Source organism: Oryzias latipes, chromosome 2 (genome assembly GCF_002234675.1).
Source record: "Oryzias latipes chromosome 2, ASM223467v1".
NCBI classification, from domain to species: domain Eukaryota; kingdom Metazoa; phylum Chordata; class Actinopteri; order Beloniformes; family Adrianichthyidae; genus Oryzias; species Oryzias latipes.
This window is the reverse complement of record NC_019860.2, coordinates 11,074,761-11,091,913: the sequence shown is the minus strand read 5'-3', so window position 1 is coordinate 11,091,913 and position 17,153 is coordinate 11,074,761. Positions and strand designations below refer to the sequence as shown.

Genomic DNA, 17,153 nt, shown 5'->3' with positions numbered 1-17,153 from the left:
AAAATTAATATGAAAGGTAAACACATTTTAAGTGACGAGTTGTATATTTTGACTTCAACCCCATAAAAAATCAGAAAAGTTAAAAAACAAACATTTTATTCATATTTAAAGGCAAAATCATTGAATACTTTATTTTACATGTAAAACTAAAACACTTAATATGTAGTTAATTTTTTTTACAGCAATGCTAATTAATTAATAAAAGGTTGCACTTTTCTTCCCAATATTTACACAAATGCTTTTTAAACATAACAATAGAAACATTTACAGCGTTGAACAGCATTTGAAAAAATTCACCATGGACTTTTGACTTTTGCTGTCCAATTTTTCACAGCAACAAACACAAAGAGCTTTAAAATAATAGTACATTTACACCGCCTTCAGCAACCCAGCCACTTTCAGTGAAAAGTCTTTGTTAAGAGTGCCACGTTTATGCGTAGCAATGCAAGTTTGTACTGCCATGTGCAAAACGTGTGATGATTAATCTGATGTTGGAAGTTAAATCATATTGAACTTGGTCCAATCAGGAACTTCGATGTGGTAGTGACATTCCTTTCAGTTGACAGAAGTGCCAACCATTTGATAATTGATCATTGCGGTTTGGGTCCGGTTGGAATTATATGACACCTAGGCCAAATCCAAATTCTTCCCCTACCCCTCCGCCTTCTCCCTATTCCTCCAAATGCCCCTACAATACGGGGATGGTGGTGTCCGCCATAGTTTCTTTGCATGGAAAACCCTTGTGAACTTTAATGTAGTTTAACTTTGCCAGTGTTTGACAATAATAAACTTATTCACAGTCAAAAGCTTTTTACTTTCTATTTACAATGCCAAAATAAAAGCTTTAAAAATGACACTAACAGATACATGCCAAAGGGTTAAATTGCAAAAAAAAAAATCTGACCATCAAATGGCGGAAGAGGAAAAAATGAATTAAGACTGCTCAAAACCATCTATTAAAGTGAATATTATTTTTAGACTCCCAGAGAATTATCCATCCAGCTTAGAGATGGTGGTCAAACAGCATCAGGAATGAAGAGTCCATGAAGGTCCATGTGGACAGTGGTGGGAATAGAAGCCCTGGCGATTTCTTCAAAGGTTTTTGCGTTCAGGACCAGCATGAATGGGGTGATGTCAGGATCAGAAGAAACAACAGAAGACAGAATAACACCTGAGGGAATAAAACACAGCCCGTCAGAACACCTTGATCGCTGTCGTCCTCGCTCAGGTGCCTAAAGGATCACAACGTCCTCACCATCGTCCTCCTCTACTGCTCCAGGGGATGCGACAAACACCGGCTCTGAAGGGTAGCAGTTCTCCTGGTACCACTCAAGATGGGTTCTGGTCGCAATGTCTACCTTGGCGATCTTTAGGGATTGACAAAAACGTTGAATCAAGAAGTCGAAAACAAGCATGTGGTTGGACAACATGCTTGTCCGAGTATTAGTCAGTTCAAAATCAATGTATTCCCAAAATCAAGAACTAAAAGTGCAAAAAAGGAAGAAATCAGTTTAGGAAGGGACAAATACTGAAAAATAATGGTTAAGCATAAGTTGCAAATGCCCTGATGGGTGGATATACGAGCTGTCTTTGGGGGAAAAATTGGCAGCTATAAACCACTTGGTGAGCCTGTGCAACAAAAATCTTCATGCAGGTTTTTTCTAAGCATATACTCGAGTGACAGAAAACCAGTTGATCTTTGACCAATCAGGGACTTGGATTTGGTAGGGACATATGGATGGCACCCTTTTTTAATTCACGGAAGTGAATGAAGGAGAAATTAATACTTGCGTTTTGTACCCGGCGATAATGCTATGACAAGTCTTCTATGAAAGAAAAATCCTGGGGCAACAATCACGAGATTTGCGCCGCGTTGACATTTAGCACCAAGCCTCTTCCAATTGTAGGTGGCAGACATGGGTTAGTACCGGGTAGCGATAGTCCAGAATGAACACCATGGGCTACATTCAAGAACCCGTGTTTAGCTCGTTCTTGAACCCTTATTACTTGGCCTGTGTGTATTTAGATTTACAGATACTTCATGATATGCTTATACATCTTTGCTCCCTTTAAGGCAGTGTTTTTCAACCTTTTCTGAGCCGCGGCACACTTTAAGCTTTAAAACAATCCCGCGGCACACCAGCATCCAAAAATGAAAAAAAGGAGAAACTCATAGTCTGTATTGATCTACAGCCCCTCCACAATCTCACATGCATTTTTGTGATAATTATTGCAGAAAAAGCTGGAAGCTGCAGCTGTTTTTCTAAAAGATGCAATAAAAGTTAAGTTAGAAGATTTAAAAAAAGTTTGTAGTGTGTTCGTTGTTTTCAAGACGTTTAACAACAGAACTCCTTTAGTTTTACGCTGTCACTCTCACAACCCAATGCATCATGGGAGATGTAGTGCTTAAAAACGGCCGGCGGAGATCGCTTTTCGGAGCTTCATGGTTTTGTTCACTTGTTCCACGGTCTGATACCGGATTCTGTGGAAAGCTACACCGCTAAAGACGAGCTTTAGCTGCTATTTTTGTTAGAACTGAGCGACTTTACGAGCTAAATCGAGACAAGGAAGTGAAGACTTTAACCACTTCTGATTGGGCAGACTGATGACATGTGATTAAGCCTTCAAGAATGATTGGTGGAGACAGGTAAAGGGGCGGGACTTTTCCTAAATACAGCCGGAGCTGCAGCTGAATCGCGCTGCCGTCATTCTTATCAAAATGTCTTTAATAAAATAAAATAAACGCAAAGAAAAAGTATTTTACGATCTTTTATATTCCTAACTCCTCAGTGTTTTATCAGGGCCTGTTTGGATGAACACAGAGCTGAAATCCTGGAGATGGGAAATGTTTTTAGATCAGTTAATGAGGGCAATTTCACACGGCACACCTGACCATCTCCCACGGCACACTGGTTGAAAAACACTGCTTTAAGGTACTGTGGCTCCTCTCTACGTCCTTCCACAGGCTCAGAATCCCTAAAAACCCACAGCAGCCATACAGGTGCATGTGACTAAGGCTTCAAGATCCAGGAGACTAATTGCTGCTAATATTCACTAAATGTAAATAGAAAACACATTACTCATGAGTTTTCAGAGGCAGTTGTTTCAAATGTTTAATCTACAATATCCCTACCTTGTTGGGGTGCGGAGACCATTCCAGCCTGGAGCCATAAAAGTATCTGTACTTTCTAGCGTTAAATTTGTAGTTGATTCCGGGCAACTCCATACCTGTGGAGACGTTTTGGAGGGTTACACACTTCTCTTTTGTATGCCAAAGCTGTATCAGACTGGCTTCTTCGAGGCCAGACCTACGAAAATGTTGTCAGGCTTGCAGTAGACTGATCCATCCTCCTGCATCACCGCCTCTGCAGATGTGTCGGTCAGAGTCACAAGATTGGTTCCTTTAGGGGATTCCTGAAGTAGATACATTCATGTGTATAAGTCTATGTAAGTAACTTTGGGTCTAAGAGGTGTAGGTCTTTTTTCTTGCTCCACCTTGTGAACATCGAGAGGCAAGACGAATCTTTGACCAACTGGTGGAGAAAAATCCTGGTTTGTCTGGATGAAGGCATTGGTGTCCTTCTTCATGTTGTGAAGATAGAACATGTTGTATAGATTGCTGTCCTTGTAGGTGATCATATCGAAGACCACGTGGCCGTTCTCCTCATAGGCATTGATGTGATGGAAGACAACTAGAGCGTCAGCGTAGTAGTGGGCGGATATTTTCTTCCCTGTTTTTCTGTCAATGATGTGAAACAAGGTCTAGACAGAAATACAGAAACATTTGCAGGTTGAAAGAAATCCTTGCTCTCGCACTCAGCACACACATTATTGAACAAAATATTGTACAAAAATATAAATGCAACGATTTTGTTTTTTCTTCCATTTGTCACGAGATGAACTCAAAGATCTGAAACATTTTCCACATAAACAAAATAACAATTCCTCTCAAATATTGTCCACAAATCTGTCTAAATCTGTGATAGTGAGCACCTCTTCATGGCTGAGATCATCCACCCCCCTCACTGGTGTGCCATATGGAGATGCTGATAAGAAAGCATGAACACTGCACTGCCTTAGACTAACCACAATGAAAGGACTCTCTGAAACATGTCACCCTGAGGATGAAATTATTCTAACTTACAGTGTCTTTCTCATCAAACTTGAGGCAGCTCCCCCAGTTGACCCCTCTGAAATATGCCGTTGCCAGTTTGACGATGTCCAGTTTAAAGGGTTGTTCCACGAAGACGATGTAGTTTTCAGTCATGCCAAAGCTGTGGAAATAGCCCGGGAACAAGGCGGAGCGAAAAGGAATCGAACAGATCTGCTGAACTTGCCTCAGCGCGGGCTTCTTCTGGTCTTTCCCTGAAACAGACGGGTCAGTTTTGCTTTAGAGTTGTGTTTGTGCGCATATTTTACAGCAAAGACCTTTCGAAAACTCAAAAGTGGGTTTTAGTGCAACTTTTGTCCAGGATCCTTATTTGTCTGCAGATCTTGTGAATTGCGATCTAGATTTTTTAATAAAACATGTTTTTTTAATGCGATTTCATGACTCAGTAACTACTCAGCTGCTAAATATGCTCACTCAACTGAATGACAAATAAAAATTCTCATCAAAGTCTTGCGTCCTCAAAATACATGTTAATGTCCCACTAATTAACATTGACATAAACAAGTTAATAAAGAGCAGATGACTTGTTAGAGGTGTAGTAAACAGGACATCATTTGTATCCGCGGGTGGTTTCTCACCCAAAATTTAAAAAAAAAAAATATTTGTTGGGAAATTACCTGTGGCTTTAGCGGGAACTTTGAAGATGATGTATTTTGGTCGTCCAAGGCCAATAATGGCCGTCCCCATGTTGTATGTGTTGCCCTCATCATCATAGTGAGGATGGGCTGTTGCTAAATTCAGAGCAATGTGGTTCCTGTAGTTGACCTGGAATTTCAAAGAAAGTTTTATACATACATATGAAGACTTGACCCCAGCCTCTTTTATGGAGCATGCAGATGTGAAATCACTCACCCTACCAACGGTTTCCAAGGTGTCTGGGTCAATCTGGTTGATGTAGTTGACTTCAGAGGAGGCGTAGTAGTCGTTTCCATAACGAATGATGTTGATCAAGTTGTTGTCAGTAAAGTTTGGCACAATGTTGCTAAGGTGTGTGGCTGTCCTGGAGGGAAAGACCTCACATCAGTTGTTTTTACATGCATCATTGGACTTTTTTTCTGATTTTACAAACCCCCTATTGCAATATTGCCGGGTGATTTTCACCCCAGCAAAACTATTTACATGTTATTTACAAAACTAATTTCAATACGTTGCATGTCAAGGAGTCTGTGCCTTCACCTGGGAAGTCTTACATGTTCCAGGGATGGGTGTACCAAAGTCCAAGTTTCTAGCATCATGTCATTATATTTTTACAATTTTTTTGTTCTGAAATTCCGAATTTTTCAGTAATTTTTGAGTATTTTTTAGGAACTTCCACGTCTTTCTTTTTCATTTTGTTACACATACCACAGTGGAAATTCAAGAAAACAACTCTTATTTATCATGTGTTGCCATGTTTTGATCTATTTTTTATGACAAGTACTTTTTGTTGAGTGTGTTCAAGTAAAAATTACCTGGATGGTGTAACTTTTTATAGCAAAAAAAGGTTCTAGGGTCAAGATACTTTGACTAAAGATTCCAGTATCAGCAAAACTATGACCTAGAAAACTACACATGCTTTTTTTTTATTTTAATCGGCTTAAAACGCCGTTATTATAATCAAAAGACCACTGGGAATGCTTTCACAATAGATCAAAAGATTATCAGAGTGGGACTTTAAGGGGGAAAATTGAACTTTAATAATGCAATTCTTGATTGCAAAAATTATTCAGGAAAGATGTTTGTTTTTTAATTATAAAAAATTTCGAGAACTTTAACTTTGATTGTATTTCAAGGCTGGTAAACACAAGCCTCTGTTAAATATTAGGTACCAGCAAAAAAACAGAATGACAAGCCATTCCAGCTGTTTGGAAGTATCAGTACATAGATTGTATATTTCATTTGTGAAAGAGTAGGCAAAACACTGACCTTTTAGCCAGGACAGTCATTTGGCAAATAGCAGACAGATGCCATTGATACTTTATTTTTGTATTTATAAACATACAGGTCGTAGATCTGGAGCAACTGTTGATGGAGTTCTCTACGTATTGGGTGGAACAAAAAATATGTTTTCTCCATCCATCCATCCATTCCATCCATCCCTCCATCTAACCATCCATCCATCCATCCATCCATCCATCCATCCATCCATCCATCCATCCATCCATCCATCCATCCATCCATCCATCCATCCATCCATCTTCAGAAAGATGCTGGATCCAACCCAGCTACTTTTGGGTGAAGGCGGGGGACAATCTGAACCGGTTACCAGTCTGCTGCAGGGCCTGTTCCTATTCTGAATTGGTTTCAAACCTTTCTTTGCTTGGAAATGACGAAGTGAAAAAAGTTCTAAAGGTCCCACATATTTACCTGGCAAATATGTTTTTGCAGGGATCAGGGTAGACCATGGTTCCAAATTCTGACACAACGATCCGGTTGGCCTTGATGTTCCTCTTGTAGGTGTCACTCTTAAGGAACTTGCTTCTGTAGCTCACTTCCCCTGGAAAAAAACAACAACCGTCAACACAGGCAGCAGTATATTTTCTCACTGAGCGAGGCGGTGTCAGGGTCTGACCATTACTGAAGGTGAAACTATGGATGAGTGACGATCCATCAAACCAGTGGTTGTATTCAGAGTCCCCCACAGAGAAAAGGCCGGGGCCGTTCCTCAGCAGGGTCCCCTGCAGCCAGGAAGGCAGGGACCCTGCAGAAAAGAATCACAAACACAGGCTCTCACATTCAGCTGGTTAAGACATCTTCGCTTCAGTGTTCAGTCCTCAAAACCTCAAATAATTAACAAATCAAGTTTAATTCCTTTTTCTTAACCGTTTTTCCCTTTTGGGGTCACGGGGCTGCTGGAGCCTATCCCGGCCACTTGTGGGCAAGGGCAGGGGACAACCTGGACAGGTCGCCAGTCTGTCGCAGGGTAGAATGTCCTCAATCACACACCCATTCACTCTCACACTCACACCTAGGGACCTAGAATTGCCAATTAACCTATGAAGCATGTTTTTTGGACGGTGGGAGGAAGCTGGAGACCCCAGAGAAAACCCACACATACACGGGGAGAACATGCAAACTCCACAAAGAAAGGTCCCCCATTGATGCAGTTTTTCACGTCCCCCAGCCGGGACTTGAACTGGAGGCCTTCTTGCTGTGAGGCAAGAGCGCTAACCACTGCGCCGCCGTGCAGCCCAAATCAAGTTTCAGAATCTAAATAGTTGCTATCAGGAAATTCATAAAGATTTAAAGGCCCACTCTAATGATCTTCTTCTCTATCTTCAAAGTGTTCCCAGAGTTTTTGTTTTGTTTTTGTTCTGATTAAAATGGGAACACTTAGTGTTTTGTTTTGACCGTTGGAGCAGATTGAGCCCACCCCTGCTTCTTGTCATTCATCTTTTTACCCTCCCTCCCCCAACCTAACTTTACTAGGGTAAAAAGAAAACGGCGAGCAATATTGGATCCAGCTGTACAGTTTTGATCCAGATACCTGCTTGCCGTAGAGCTTCTAGATCATCCCCATAAGCTTTTTCCAACAGCATTTTTTCTGATCCCGATTAACTATTATTTGAATAATGAAATACTCAGAAATATAATTTTAAGACTATAATTTTCTTTCTGGAAGGGTCATTTAGTTTAAAATTAAATCCACATTTGGGATTAAAGCAACTCATTCATTCAGAAATATTCCATGGTTTTGCTTAGTGTTCTATTTTAAACATCCAAAGACAAATTGGGCAGAATGTATGTTCTTATTTAAAAAAAACAAATCTTTGTCTTTAGAAGCCAAATTAGCGACTGTTATGGAGAAACCTTTTACATTTTTATTACATTTTTACCACAAACGGTACTGTCTTTTAAAAAGAGATGGGTCAGAAAAAAAGGGAGGATTCTTCAAGATAAAAGAAAAGTTTTATTCACCCTTAAAGAATTAAGAAACAAAAAGAAAAAGTAAAATAATGAAATTAATAATTTTTTTCTCTATTGTAAGAGGCATTAAAAACGTTTTTGAAATTTGAATCTGAAATTTGTATTACAATTTCATTAAAACTCAATTAAAAAGTTAGTGTTAACATTAAGTAAAATGTACTAAATTTAGTCTAATAAACACAAATCACATAATTAGATGCAATGGATGCGATTGGAGAAATTATAACTCAAATACATTTAAACAAATAGCTTATTTGATTTGTAATATTAGTCATTTTTAAAATTATTTTTTAATCTTCTTTGGAGATGCTCACCTTTCACCTGAGCTTTCACCGGCTCTGGAGTTTCATTTCCATTCTTTGCGATGAACGACTGCATGTTTGCGTCCTCTGACCCACAATGCACCAGTGCTGCTTGCTTAAATGGATTCCAGCTTAGAGCAGCTCACTTTATGCAGCCTCTGTGGTCTACGTGATCCTCTCCAGGTGTGCTTGATCCTCCTATTATGCAATTATAATGCCATGGACTTTAGTCTGCCTTTCACAATAAAAGACTAAAACACCGCAAATCTTTTTATTTGTCCTCAAAATGAAAAAAAAAAAAGACTAAATAACATTTGACTTGAGGAAAATGCACTGCATCATTTCAAATCTAGTCACTGACAGACCATCTGACTCTGTTCCAAGACTTGGGGATCTTAATAGCTTTGGAGCTTATATTTTGAAGTGATCAAGCAGATCAATCCAGTGCTGCATGAGAAACCCTTGGACTTCAACAGAAACATCTACATCATGATAAGAGGCAACAAATTACTGTTATCTAAATAGAAATTGAGATACTCCCTGCTATTAAGCTATAAAATACAATCATTGTGGGATTTTATTGACCTACATTGTCAGAGACATGTTGTGAAATTGTGTAATCACTATGTAATTCAACAGTTACCTGAAAAGCTCAAAAGGAAACTTGTTTATTTAGGCTTGAGGTTAACAAGATTTCTTAATGAAAAAAACTGCAACTTTTCTTTTTTAGAATATCTTTATTTTTAAATATTCAAGAAAATTGTATTTATTTGGTGTTTACTGGATGCTTTTTGTTGTTTTTTTAAGCGCGTATCTATCTTCTTCTTGATTTCCAAACTGCTGATGAAACAAAAAAGGCCTTTTAACTTGACCTGTGTAATTGGTTAAATCCGTTTACTGTTTTACAACAGATCTTATCAGTTTCCACATCACTGGGAACGCAAACATAGTTCATCAACACAAATGAATTCTGGACAAAAATCTAGATCTTCTAACGCGTACGATAAAAAGTACTGGTCAGCTTTTCCCAGGAATTGTGGATCTGTCACAGTACAGATCCACAAGTCCTTTCACTAGTATGATTCCAAAAACTGTGTGATGATGATTTGGTTTATTTATTTATCTAAAATTAGCTGTGTTAACCTGACCTCATAACATTTCTGTGTAAAAAAGAAAAACGAAATGGAAAATCTATTGGTGAAAAATCCAGCATTGTTGCAACAGTCGTCTGTTTACTCTACTCAAAGTTCTGCAAATGTTAAACTTTCAGCTGCAATCTTTTTTTAACAACATGAATGTTGTGCTTTTGCACAATGCATGTGCAGGAAACCAGCCATGGATATAGATGATGAAAGACATTACTCACAATACGTTAGGGATATTCTTGTTTACATGAGTACCTTTCCCTTGTGCTTGTGCTATCCTAGCCACTTTAACATTGAGAAAGGGGTCATCTAGACCCACTAGACAGTGCGCTGAACATTTTATTTTCAATGATATGTGATCATCACTGGTGTCCATGGATAACGTGAAATCCTCTTCACCTTTATCCACCTTTGTCATGGTAGGGAGAAAACGTCAATTTTTATCTTGACCTTTTAGGATAGCATAAAGGTTAAGTCTGAATTTTACTGAAATATGCAAAGTTCTCTTTGATATTACTAATAATAAATAATTAGAAAACTTTTTTCTTAGTTTGATATTAATTACCCTACAAATTAAGACAATAATAAAGATAGCCCCAAACAAAAACATTTGACCATTTCAATGGTATTTCAACCATTTGTCCCAATGACAGCTTGAGAGTGATGTCTCATGATCCTCACTATCCTCATGATGTTGTTCTGAGACAATGTGTTCCACTATTCCACAAGTGCTTCATGCAGTTCTACCAGGTCACTTGGTACGATCATCCAGCTGGTCCCACAAGTGCTTGATGGGGTTCAGGTCAGAGGTCATTGCTGGCCGTACCACAAGAGGGACTCCCACTTCCTCAAGTCCAGCTGTTAGAGTTCTGGTACCATGTGGTGGGGCTTCATCACCAAATTGGTTTTGCTCTGACTGGTGATGGCTGCCCAGACTGTACCATGAACCATGTTGACCTCAATGTATCACTGGCGAATCGTGATGACCTTCATTTCCTTACAACGTGACTCGACACTCGTCAGTGAACAAGACAGCAGACCATTGCTGCATTGTCCAGGACTCTTGCAATGGTTGTGCCACATTCAAGTCAAAGCAGTGGATTTGGTCGTGAAAGATTTGCCTGGAAACCCTAGTACCCCTCACATCTGGTAAACTGGCCCGCAGCTGTGTGGTATTTCCAAAACCAAACCAGAGTGCAAAGGTCCTTAGGTACTGGTCATGGTTGCGGTCAGTCACTGGCAGGACTCCACTCCTGGGTCTGTCACAAACTTTGCCAGTCTTGATGCAAGTCTGCCAATGTTTACCTGCAATATCTGACCGCCTACGACCAACCGGAAAACACGCTATGGTCAGCAGATGGTGCTGCTCGTCCATGAAGTGACAGCATGTGTTCATGGCTGTCATACCGGAAAAATCGGCAACTTATAACCACCGAAATTGATGCCACATTGAAAATGTTTTTCTTTTAGACTTTCTCTGGTTCTGACCTCAATAAGTCAGACACAATGTACACACGAGACCATTATGTGGAAAATGCAAAATGAGTTGTGTCTATCACCCCAAGACAATAACCTCCCTATCCTGAAAAACCCTGAAAATCTGTGGTGAAACAAACGACATTTCCTGATTTTTTCACTATATTCCTCACTTTTTGTGAGTAGTGTAATTAGATTTTGTGGAAACATAAACAATCAGTGTTGTTTGAACCACTAGGATCTTGCTCTCTATCCTATCCATCTACAGAGGATCTTTCAAGTCCTTCAATGGATGCCCTTCGGGACAACAGCCTGCTCTGCTAGCTGAAGAGTGAATCGAGAGTTTAAATAGTCTTCTCCTCCTCTGTTTCCAAAGAGTCTAGCTCCCAATCAAAACAAAGAGTAGTCCTTTCAAACTAGTCTGTCTTGGTGCAGCCCCCAGCAAAATAGAGTGAATATAGAACTGAGCCATCACATTCTTGAATTTTAAGCCAATCCAGAATTAGCAAATGTTTCCTTTAACCCTTGTGCTATCTTAGATGACCTCACCCTTACATTGACGTGTTCTCCCTACCATGACAAAGGTGGATAAAGGTGGAAAGATTTCATGTAATCCATGGACACCGGTGAAGATCACAAATCATTGAAGAAAAATTGTTCAGAGCACTGTCTAGAGGGTCTAGATGACCCAACTCCCAGCGTTAAAGTACCTAGGATAGCACAAGGGTTACATGACCACAGGAGGATGGTTTCAGAAAGAAGTCATTTCCTTTTGACTCGTTTTGAACACAAAAAATAGTTTTGGATGCCAAGTGCTTTATTTTCTGTAATGACTTTTTAAAATCAGCTGCTTAGATTTGTTTAGAGATTGACTTTGTTCATTTTTGAGCGGCAGGTGGGCGGGGCTTACAGTGGACCCACCCTACTGAACATCTTCCAAATGTCGTTGGTTCGGTAGGAATTAACTCCATCAAAAAATTCCGAGGCATAACTTTAGACTTCGAAGGGTGACGTCAGAAATGAGGTAATACGAGTAGAACAGAAACCTGCCGACAAAGCTGATAAAATGTGAAACGTGTGAAGATATGATTAGATGTGCGACAGTGGCATAGCTAGAACATTTTATGAGGGGGATTTTGAAGGGATGCAAATAAATAACAGCAGTTCTTTTGCTATTCCTAATGCTTAAAGAATCTTGTAATGATGATTTTTATTTCTTGGTCAATTATGATAATAACACTGACTCAAAAATTAAGGGGGCAAAGCTTTTTGCTGGGCGGGCAGCCCCCCCTCCCCCCCGTAGCTCCGCCCCTGCTGTGCAACTTATAGAGGAAAAAAATATTCAAAATCAAATCCAAAAAGTTCCACAAACTCACAGTTTTGGATGAAAAATGAAATTTATTACAAACAACAACAGAGAGCTGTTAGCAGTCACGTTAGCAGCTGTTAGTTCTGTACAAATACTGTTTGATTGGTTAGTTGAGTTTGCCGGGGGGCAAAAAAATAAAATAAGAAGGCGAGGTCTCAAACAGCACCCTTCGCCCTTTTACAGTGCATTCTCCTCCACTCTCAACCTTAATGCACTGCCATTTGTCTCAAACCTTGCTCTGTGCATGAGTTCAGGCTTTCTATTTCCCGCTTGAAGCCTACTTACTGCACAATCGCCAAAACTTTAGCAACACTTTGTTCTTCAAACTTCTTGTCCGACCAGAGACTCTTCAAAGTGCGCCACTTTCCACCCCTCAGAGTGCACTGTGGGTATTTTTTTTCCCTTCATCGTGCTCTTCAGTTCCCCCTTACCGCCCAACATGCACTCCAGGTTCACCATTACCATTATTACTTGGTGTTCGGCTTCTCTTGTAGTATTGAAAGTCACAATATTGACAAAAATGTAGGTTTTGTCAGAAAACAGGTTTCTCGTACTGCTCTTTCTTTTTTTTTTTTCTTCACTAAGTTTGAATTTAAATATCTATAACCAACTGTTTATCAGTCAGGCATTCTTCAGCTCCATTCACAGTCATAGTTACAACTGACGCTTTTAGTTACAATAGTCGTCTTCAAAACATCGTCAAACTACATTTAAGTGCAACACACGAGACGGCATCAACCCTATCTCTGGTAAATCATGGTGTTAATGCTACAGCTTTGCATATCTTTTTTTTAAATACACTTCTTTAAATACAGTTGAAAGAGATGCACCGTTGGCTGAAAATATTCTCAAAATGTATTTTACAACAGATTCTAGTCACGGTTGTTTGGATGCTCTACACCTGGAACTTAGAAAATTCTCTGAGAAATATAGACGCGACCAGAGTACCTGCTCATTGTTTTCTGGGTTTTTTTCGTATGAAAATTTGAAAGGCAGGCAACCGACATGCAGCAGAACAACCAGATTAAATGAATCTAGAATGTACAACAGTTTGGAGTCGAGAAAAGTCACTTTAAAGATTTCTTTTTTTTTGTTCGTCAATACAGTTTTTTTTAAGTCTATCTTCATGTGCAGCCTGAAAACATTTTTTCTATTTTAAAGAAAACATTGCAGCTTTGTTATTTGACCCAAATCCAATTTAAAAACTTGTTTTCTTAAGAAAATTGAATAATTGAACCTTTTTTGTTACCACCAAACAAAACATGCTACATTTAGAAAAAGATTCCACCAAATTCATCAGGAGAAAGCTTCTCCTCCATATTCTGTTTTATTTTTGCCTTTCAAAATAAAGTAAAATGTTAAAGTTGGTTCCTGTTTAACTAAAGCTGAGCCTCTTCATCGCACTAACGCGCATTCTTCAACGTTTTCTTGGTTTTCAAACTGGACTGGTCTGTTAACTAACGTATGTCTGCCACCTACGGTTGGAACAGGCTTGGTGCGAAATATCAGTGCAGAGCGGACAAATCTCACAAATCTTGCTCCAGGCTTTCCTTTGACAGCTCAATCCCGATAAATGAAAGATCTACTGTCATAAAATATTGGCATAAAAATGCAAATATCAATTTCTCCTCCATGATAAGTTTTCAAACGCTTGGTACTTCTGTGAATTAATTTGGACATTATCCAAACAGAGAACCTTATTGGTCAAAGTTGAACTCAATGGCTTGGCATTTTGTAAACGGTTGTGGAAATAAGCGTAGCTATGCCTGAACGCAAGAGTTTTGAATATGGAAACCAGAAAATCCCGTTTACACCTGTTAGACTTTTCAGGGTTTGTTTTTTTTTCCAGCACATGACTACTGATCCCCATCTGCTCTCAGACAAACATTCTGCAATAATCAAACTACCAGGATGAAAATTTAAACCACAATTTAGTCTTTTTAAAAAAAAAAAAAAATCCTTTTAGGTGTTTAAAAAAGTAGTAGAGTTTTTTAAATCCATTTGGACACAACACAAGGCTGCAAACAAATAATTTGGTAGAAATCAATGGGCTGATCTTTTCATTGTTATTATTATTATTTTTTGTCATTTTAAACTGAAATTTGTTCAATTGCTGTGTGTTGTAATTATTAAAACATATTTGTTCCGGTGTTTTTTTTCATTTCACATATTTGAAAGCTGTTCCAAAATGGTTGAGCGGCCTTGGCAGCACACCGTGAATTTCGCTGCTGATCAGATAAGCAGCATCTATAGGAGGACGGGAGAGACTAAAACAAAATTTAAAAAGTTACAAGATTAAAATGAACTTTATTACAAATATATCTTTATAAAAGTTGCCTCACTTGAACAAATTTAACCCTTTAACGCCCGAGATGAAGTTGGGGACACCTTAGTAACACAGGCTCTGTGATTATTTTCCTGATCGAGGTGAATCAGCTCATTCTGATGCAGAGGGAGGTGGCTTTTTATCTCGGCTTTGCACAGATGTGCAACACAATAGATAATGTGGCATAGCGGTGGAAAGCTGCTTTTCTCGGCTTCGGAATCTGCTGGAATTAGGGTAACCGTGCAAACAGTTGAGGAGTTACAGTAGTAATGTTAAAGGGTTAAAGGTCATTTTAAGTTGGAATACCTGGTAATATAAAGGAGCAGACGAAATCTTTAGAGGTTGGACGGTGAAGGCTGCATGAAGATAGACTTTAAAGAAGCGGAGCCTGTTCTCGAACACCGACCCTCAAACCCAAAGCCGTTTTATGCTGAATGACACTTTACTCCACGCCTGTCGCTCTGCAGGGCGTGCAGCTCCTTAAGGACTGGAGTGTTGTCTGAGAATGGCACCCGAGAAAACGGAAAAGATGAAGACAGAGGTAGAGGAGGAGGAGGAGGAGGAGGAGGAGGAGGAGATGGACGGAGAGACAGGTGGAGTGCGTGTTCAAGAGAAATCAGAGTCACAGTAGGTTGGCTGCAGTTCTTTGGCGCCAACAGCTCCCCCCCGCTCCTCCACAGCGTTAGCAGTTGAACTTCTGGTCAATAAACACAAACAACAGATGCATAATCGGGATTTTTGACCGGACCAGAGCTGAGGCCGTCCTCCATCTTTGATGGTTCCCATGGTAACAGGGAGCATCAATGAGGAGACTGATGAGGCCATCATCGATACAAAGTGAATGGGTATGGCCGCTAACACAACGGGTCGTCATGGCAGCAGTACACCAGGATGTTATCTAACTTTCCATGGTAAAACACACACACTCACACACACCAACAAAAAGTATCACACAAACTTCTTTTTCTCTTTCACACACAAATATTGATATAACAACTTCTCTCTTTTTTTCCTCTCTTTCGAGGTGAAAAACAGAATCTATTTTCTGAAGGATCATACTCATCTTCATCGTCGTCACGGTAGCAGTGGTATGTGAGAGCTCTCAGTCTTTATACACACTATGAACACTCGGGGAGCTCAGTTCTGATTAGCTGACTGTCTTATGCTTCTTGTCGGACACCGTCTCTGGTTGCCGCGCCGGCTCGAGTCCCGGGACTGGCTATAAAGGATGCTGTGGTCACATGACCTCCTTCTCGCCCGTCTGCACAGTCATCGGAGAGTGTGATTGGTTGCTCCGCAGGCCTGAAGGTCTCGTTGGACAGAGGGTGAAAGTGCGGGGTTTTTTGCTGAAGGTTGAAGCACCAGGAACGATGGGAGGACGCTAACAGTACCCGCTGCTGCTGCGCACATGTGTGTGTGTGTGTCAGTTGCAACCAGATGTCAGGGTCAAACGCATGGCAGTGCCGACCGGTCCGGTTTCTTAAGGGGGCACGGATGTTTCAGCTGTGGGATGTTTGCAACAGAAATATCTGGAGTGCTTTTTGCAGAAAAACGTAAAAGTTGCCTTCGTGTTGCATGTTGCCGTGGCCCAGAGGGAACACACCAGGCACTGGGGTAGTAGACGGGGTATTTTTTAGGGGTAGCCGGACATCCTCGGTTACCTCTGGTCACCTCACATGCCTCCAACTTCTCAAATAAATTTGTGCTTTTTTTGTTGCATTTTTTGTCACTTATGGCAGTAAACTGCTGCTCTTTGGGTTGATTGCATGAATCGCGCTAATACCTGGTGGTGTCTGTAAACACGGGCCCTTTTAGTAAACAGTCTAAAGGGGGTGGGGGCGGTGGGGTCTCTGAAGAGCAACATACTTTCTTTGGTTTTAATCATGCTTGTTTTCCTGGAAAATTTATTTAATTTCCTTGGTATTATACGTGCATTTATACTGTAAAAAGTATATCTTTCTCCTGATATGATGCTAACAATTTGCAGAAATATTCTGTTTAAATAGACGATGCAAAATCGATCTGATTGATGGAATTTCTATTTAAAATGTCCAAACTCAGCAGCTTGTTTGTTGTTGTTGATTCTCGTTTTAGTTGGGATTTTGTGATCAGGACCAGAGGTCGACACTGCCATCTTCACTTTCCTCCCCAAGAGTCCCGATGGCGCCGTTGACCCAGCTGGTGCCGTGTGTGTGTTGTTGGTAAACCAGAGTCCGACCCTGCAGTCAGGCAGTGTTGTAGTGGGTGTGTTTGTGTCAGTGTGTTTTGAGCACGCTTCGTGGCACCCAGCCCTCGGCGGCGGGCGAGTCGGTGTTGGCAGGTCTGTAAACAAGACTCTGACCCTGCTGGTTGGACGACAGAATCTGGACTTTCTCTCCCCGAAACACGGAAATCTCGTCCTCCCGCACGGCCACAAAGTCCTGCAGCACCTGAACCAGCTCCTGTGGGGGTCAAACGG

The 17,153-nt window shown here is 40.3% G+C and overlaps 2 protein-coding genes across 4 annotated transcripts in view; both read right to left on the bottom strand.

Annotated features, from left to right (window-relative positions):
* Positions 1-79: 79 nt before the first annotated feature.
* Positions 80-8,558, bottom strand: LOC100125487 (beta,beta-carotene 15,15'-dioxygenase). 2 transcript variants are annotated; one of them, XM_004066495.4, is made up of 11 exons: positions 8,392-8,556; positions 6,723-6,851; positions 6,518-6,647; positions 5,024-5,171; positions 4,789-4,936; positions 4,145-4,365; positions 3,496-3,762; positions 3,309-3,414; positions 3,134-3,228; positions 1,256-1,367; positions 80-1,171 (listed from the first exon to the last, which is right to left on the bottom strand). In XM_004066495.4, the coding sequence occupies exons 1-11, from the start codon at positions 8,453-8,455 to the stop codon at positions 1,017-1,019; spliced, it is 1,575 nt and encodes a 524-aa protein (XP_004066543.1). In that variant the 5' UTR covers positions 8,456-8,556; the 3' UTR covers positions 80-1,016. The 2 variants fall into 2 exon arrangements, 1 of the variants encoding a protein (XP_004066543.1); XR_002291460.2 differs by having other exon boundaries at positions 1,055-1,171; positions 3,313-3,414; positions 8,392-8,558.
* Positions 8,559-12,378: 3,820 nt separating this feature from the next.
* LOC101166941 (kalirin) overlaps positions 12,379-17,153 on the bottom strand; it is a 68,031-nt gene continuing 63,256 nt past the window's right edge. For both annotated transcript variants that reach the window (XM_023964367.1, XM_011482977.3), the window contains exon 57: positions 12,379-17,136. In XM_023964367.1, coding sequence (XP_023820135.1) covers positions 16,951-17,136 — 186 coding nt within the window. In that variant the 3' untranslated portion in view covers positions 12,379-16,950. The remainder of the gene's footprint in view (positions 17,137-17,153) is intronic.

Coding starts and splice junctions, on each gene's coding strand:
- LOC100125487 (XM_004066495.4), bottom strand. CDS start 8,455: ATGCAGTCGTTCATCGCAAAGAATGGAAATGAAACTCCAGAGCCGGTG. Junction 3,763..4,144: donor AGTTTGATGAGAAAGACACT/GTAAGTTAGAAT, acceptor ATTTCTGTCTAG/ACCTTGTTTCACATCATTGA. Junction 3,415..3,495: donor TGCCTCTCGATGTTCACAAG/GTGGAGCAAGAA, acceptor TATCTACTTCAG/GAATCCCCTAAAGGAACCAA.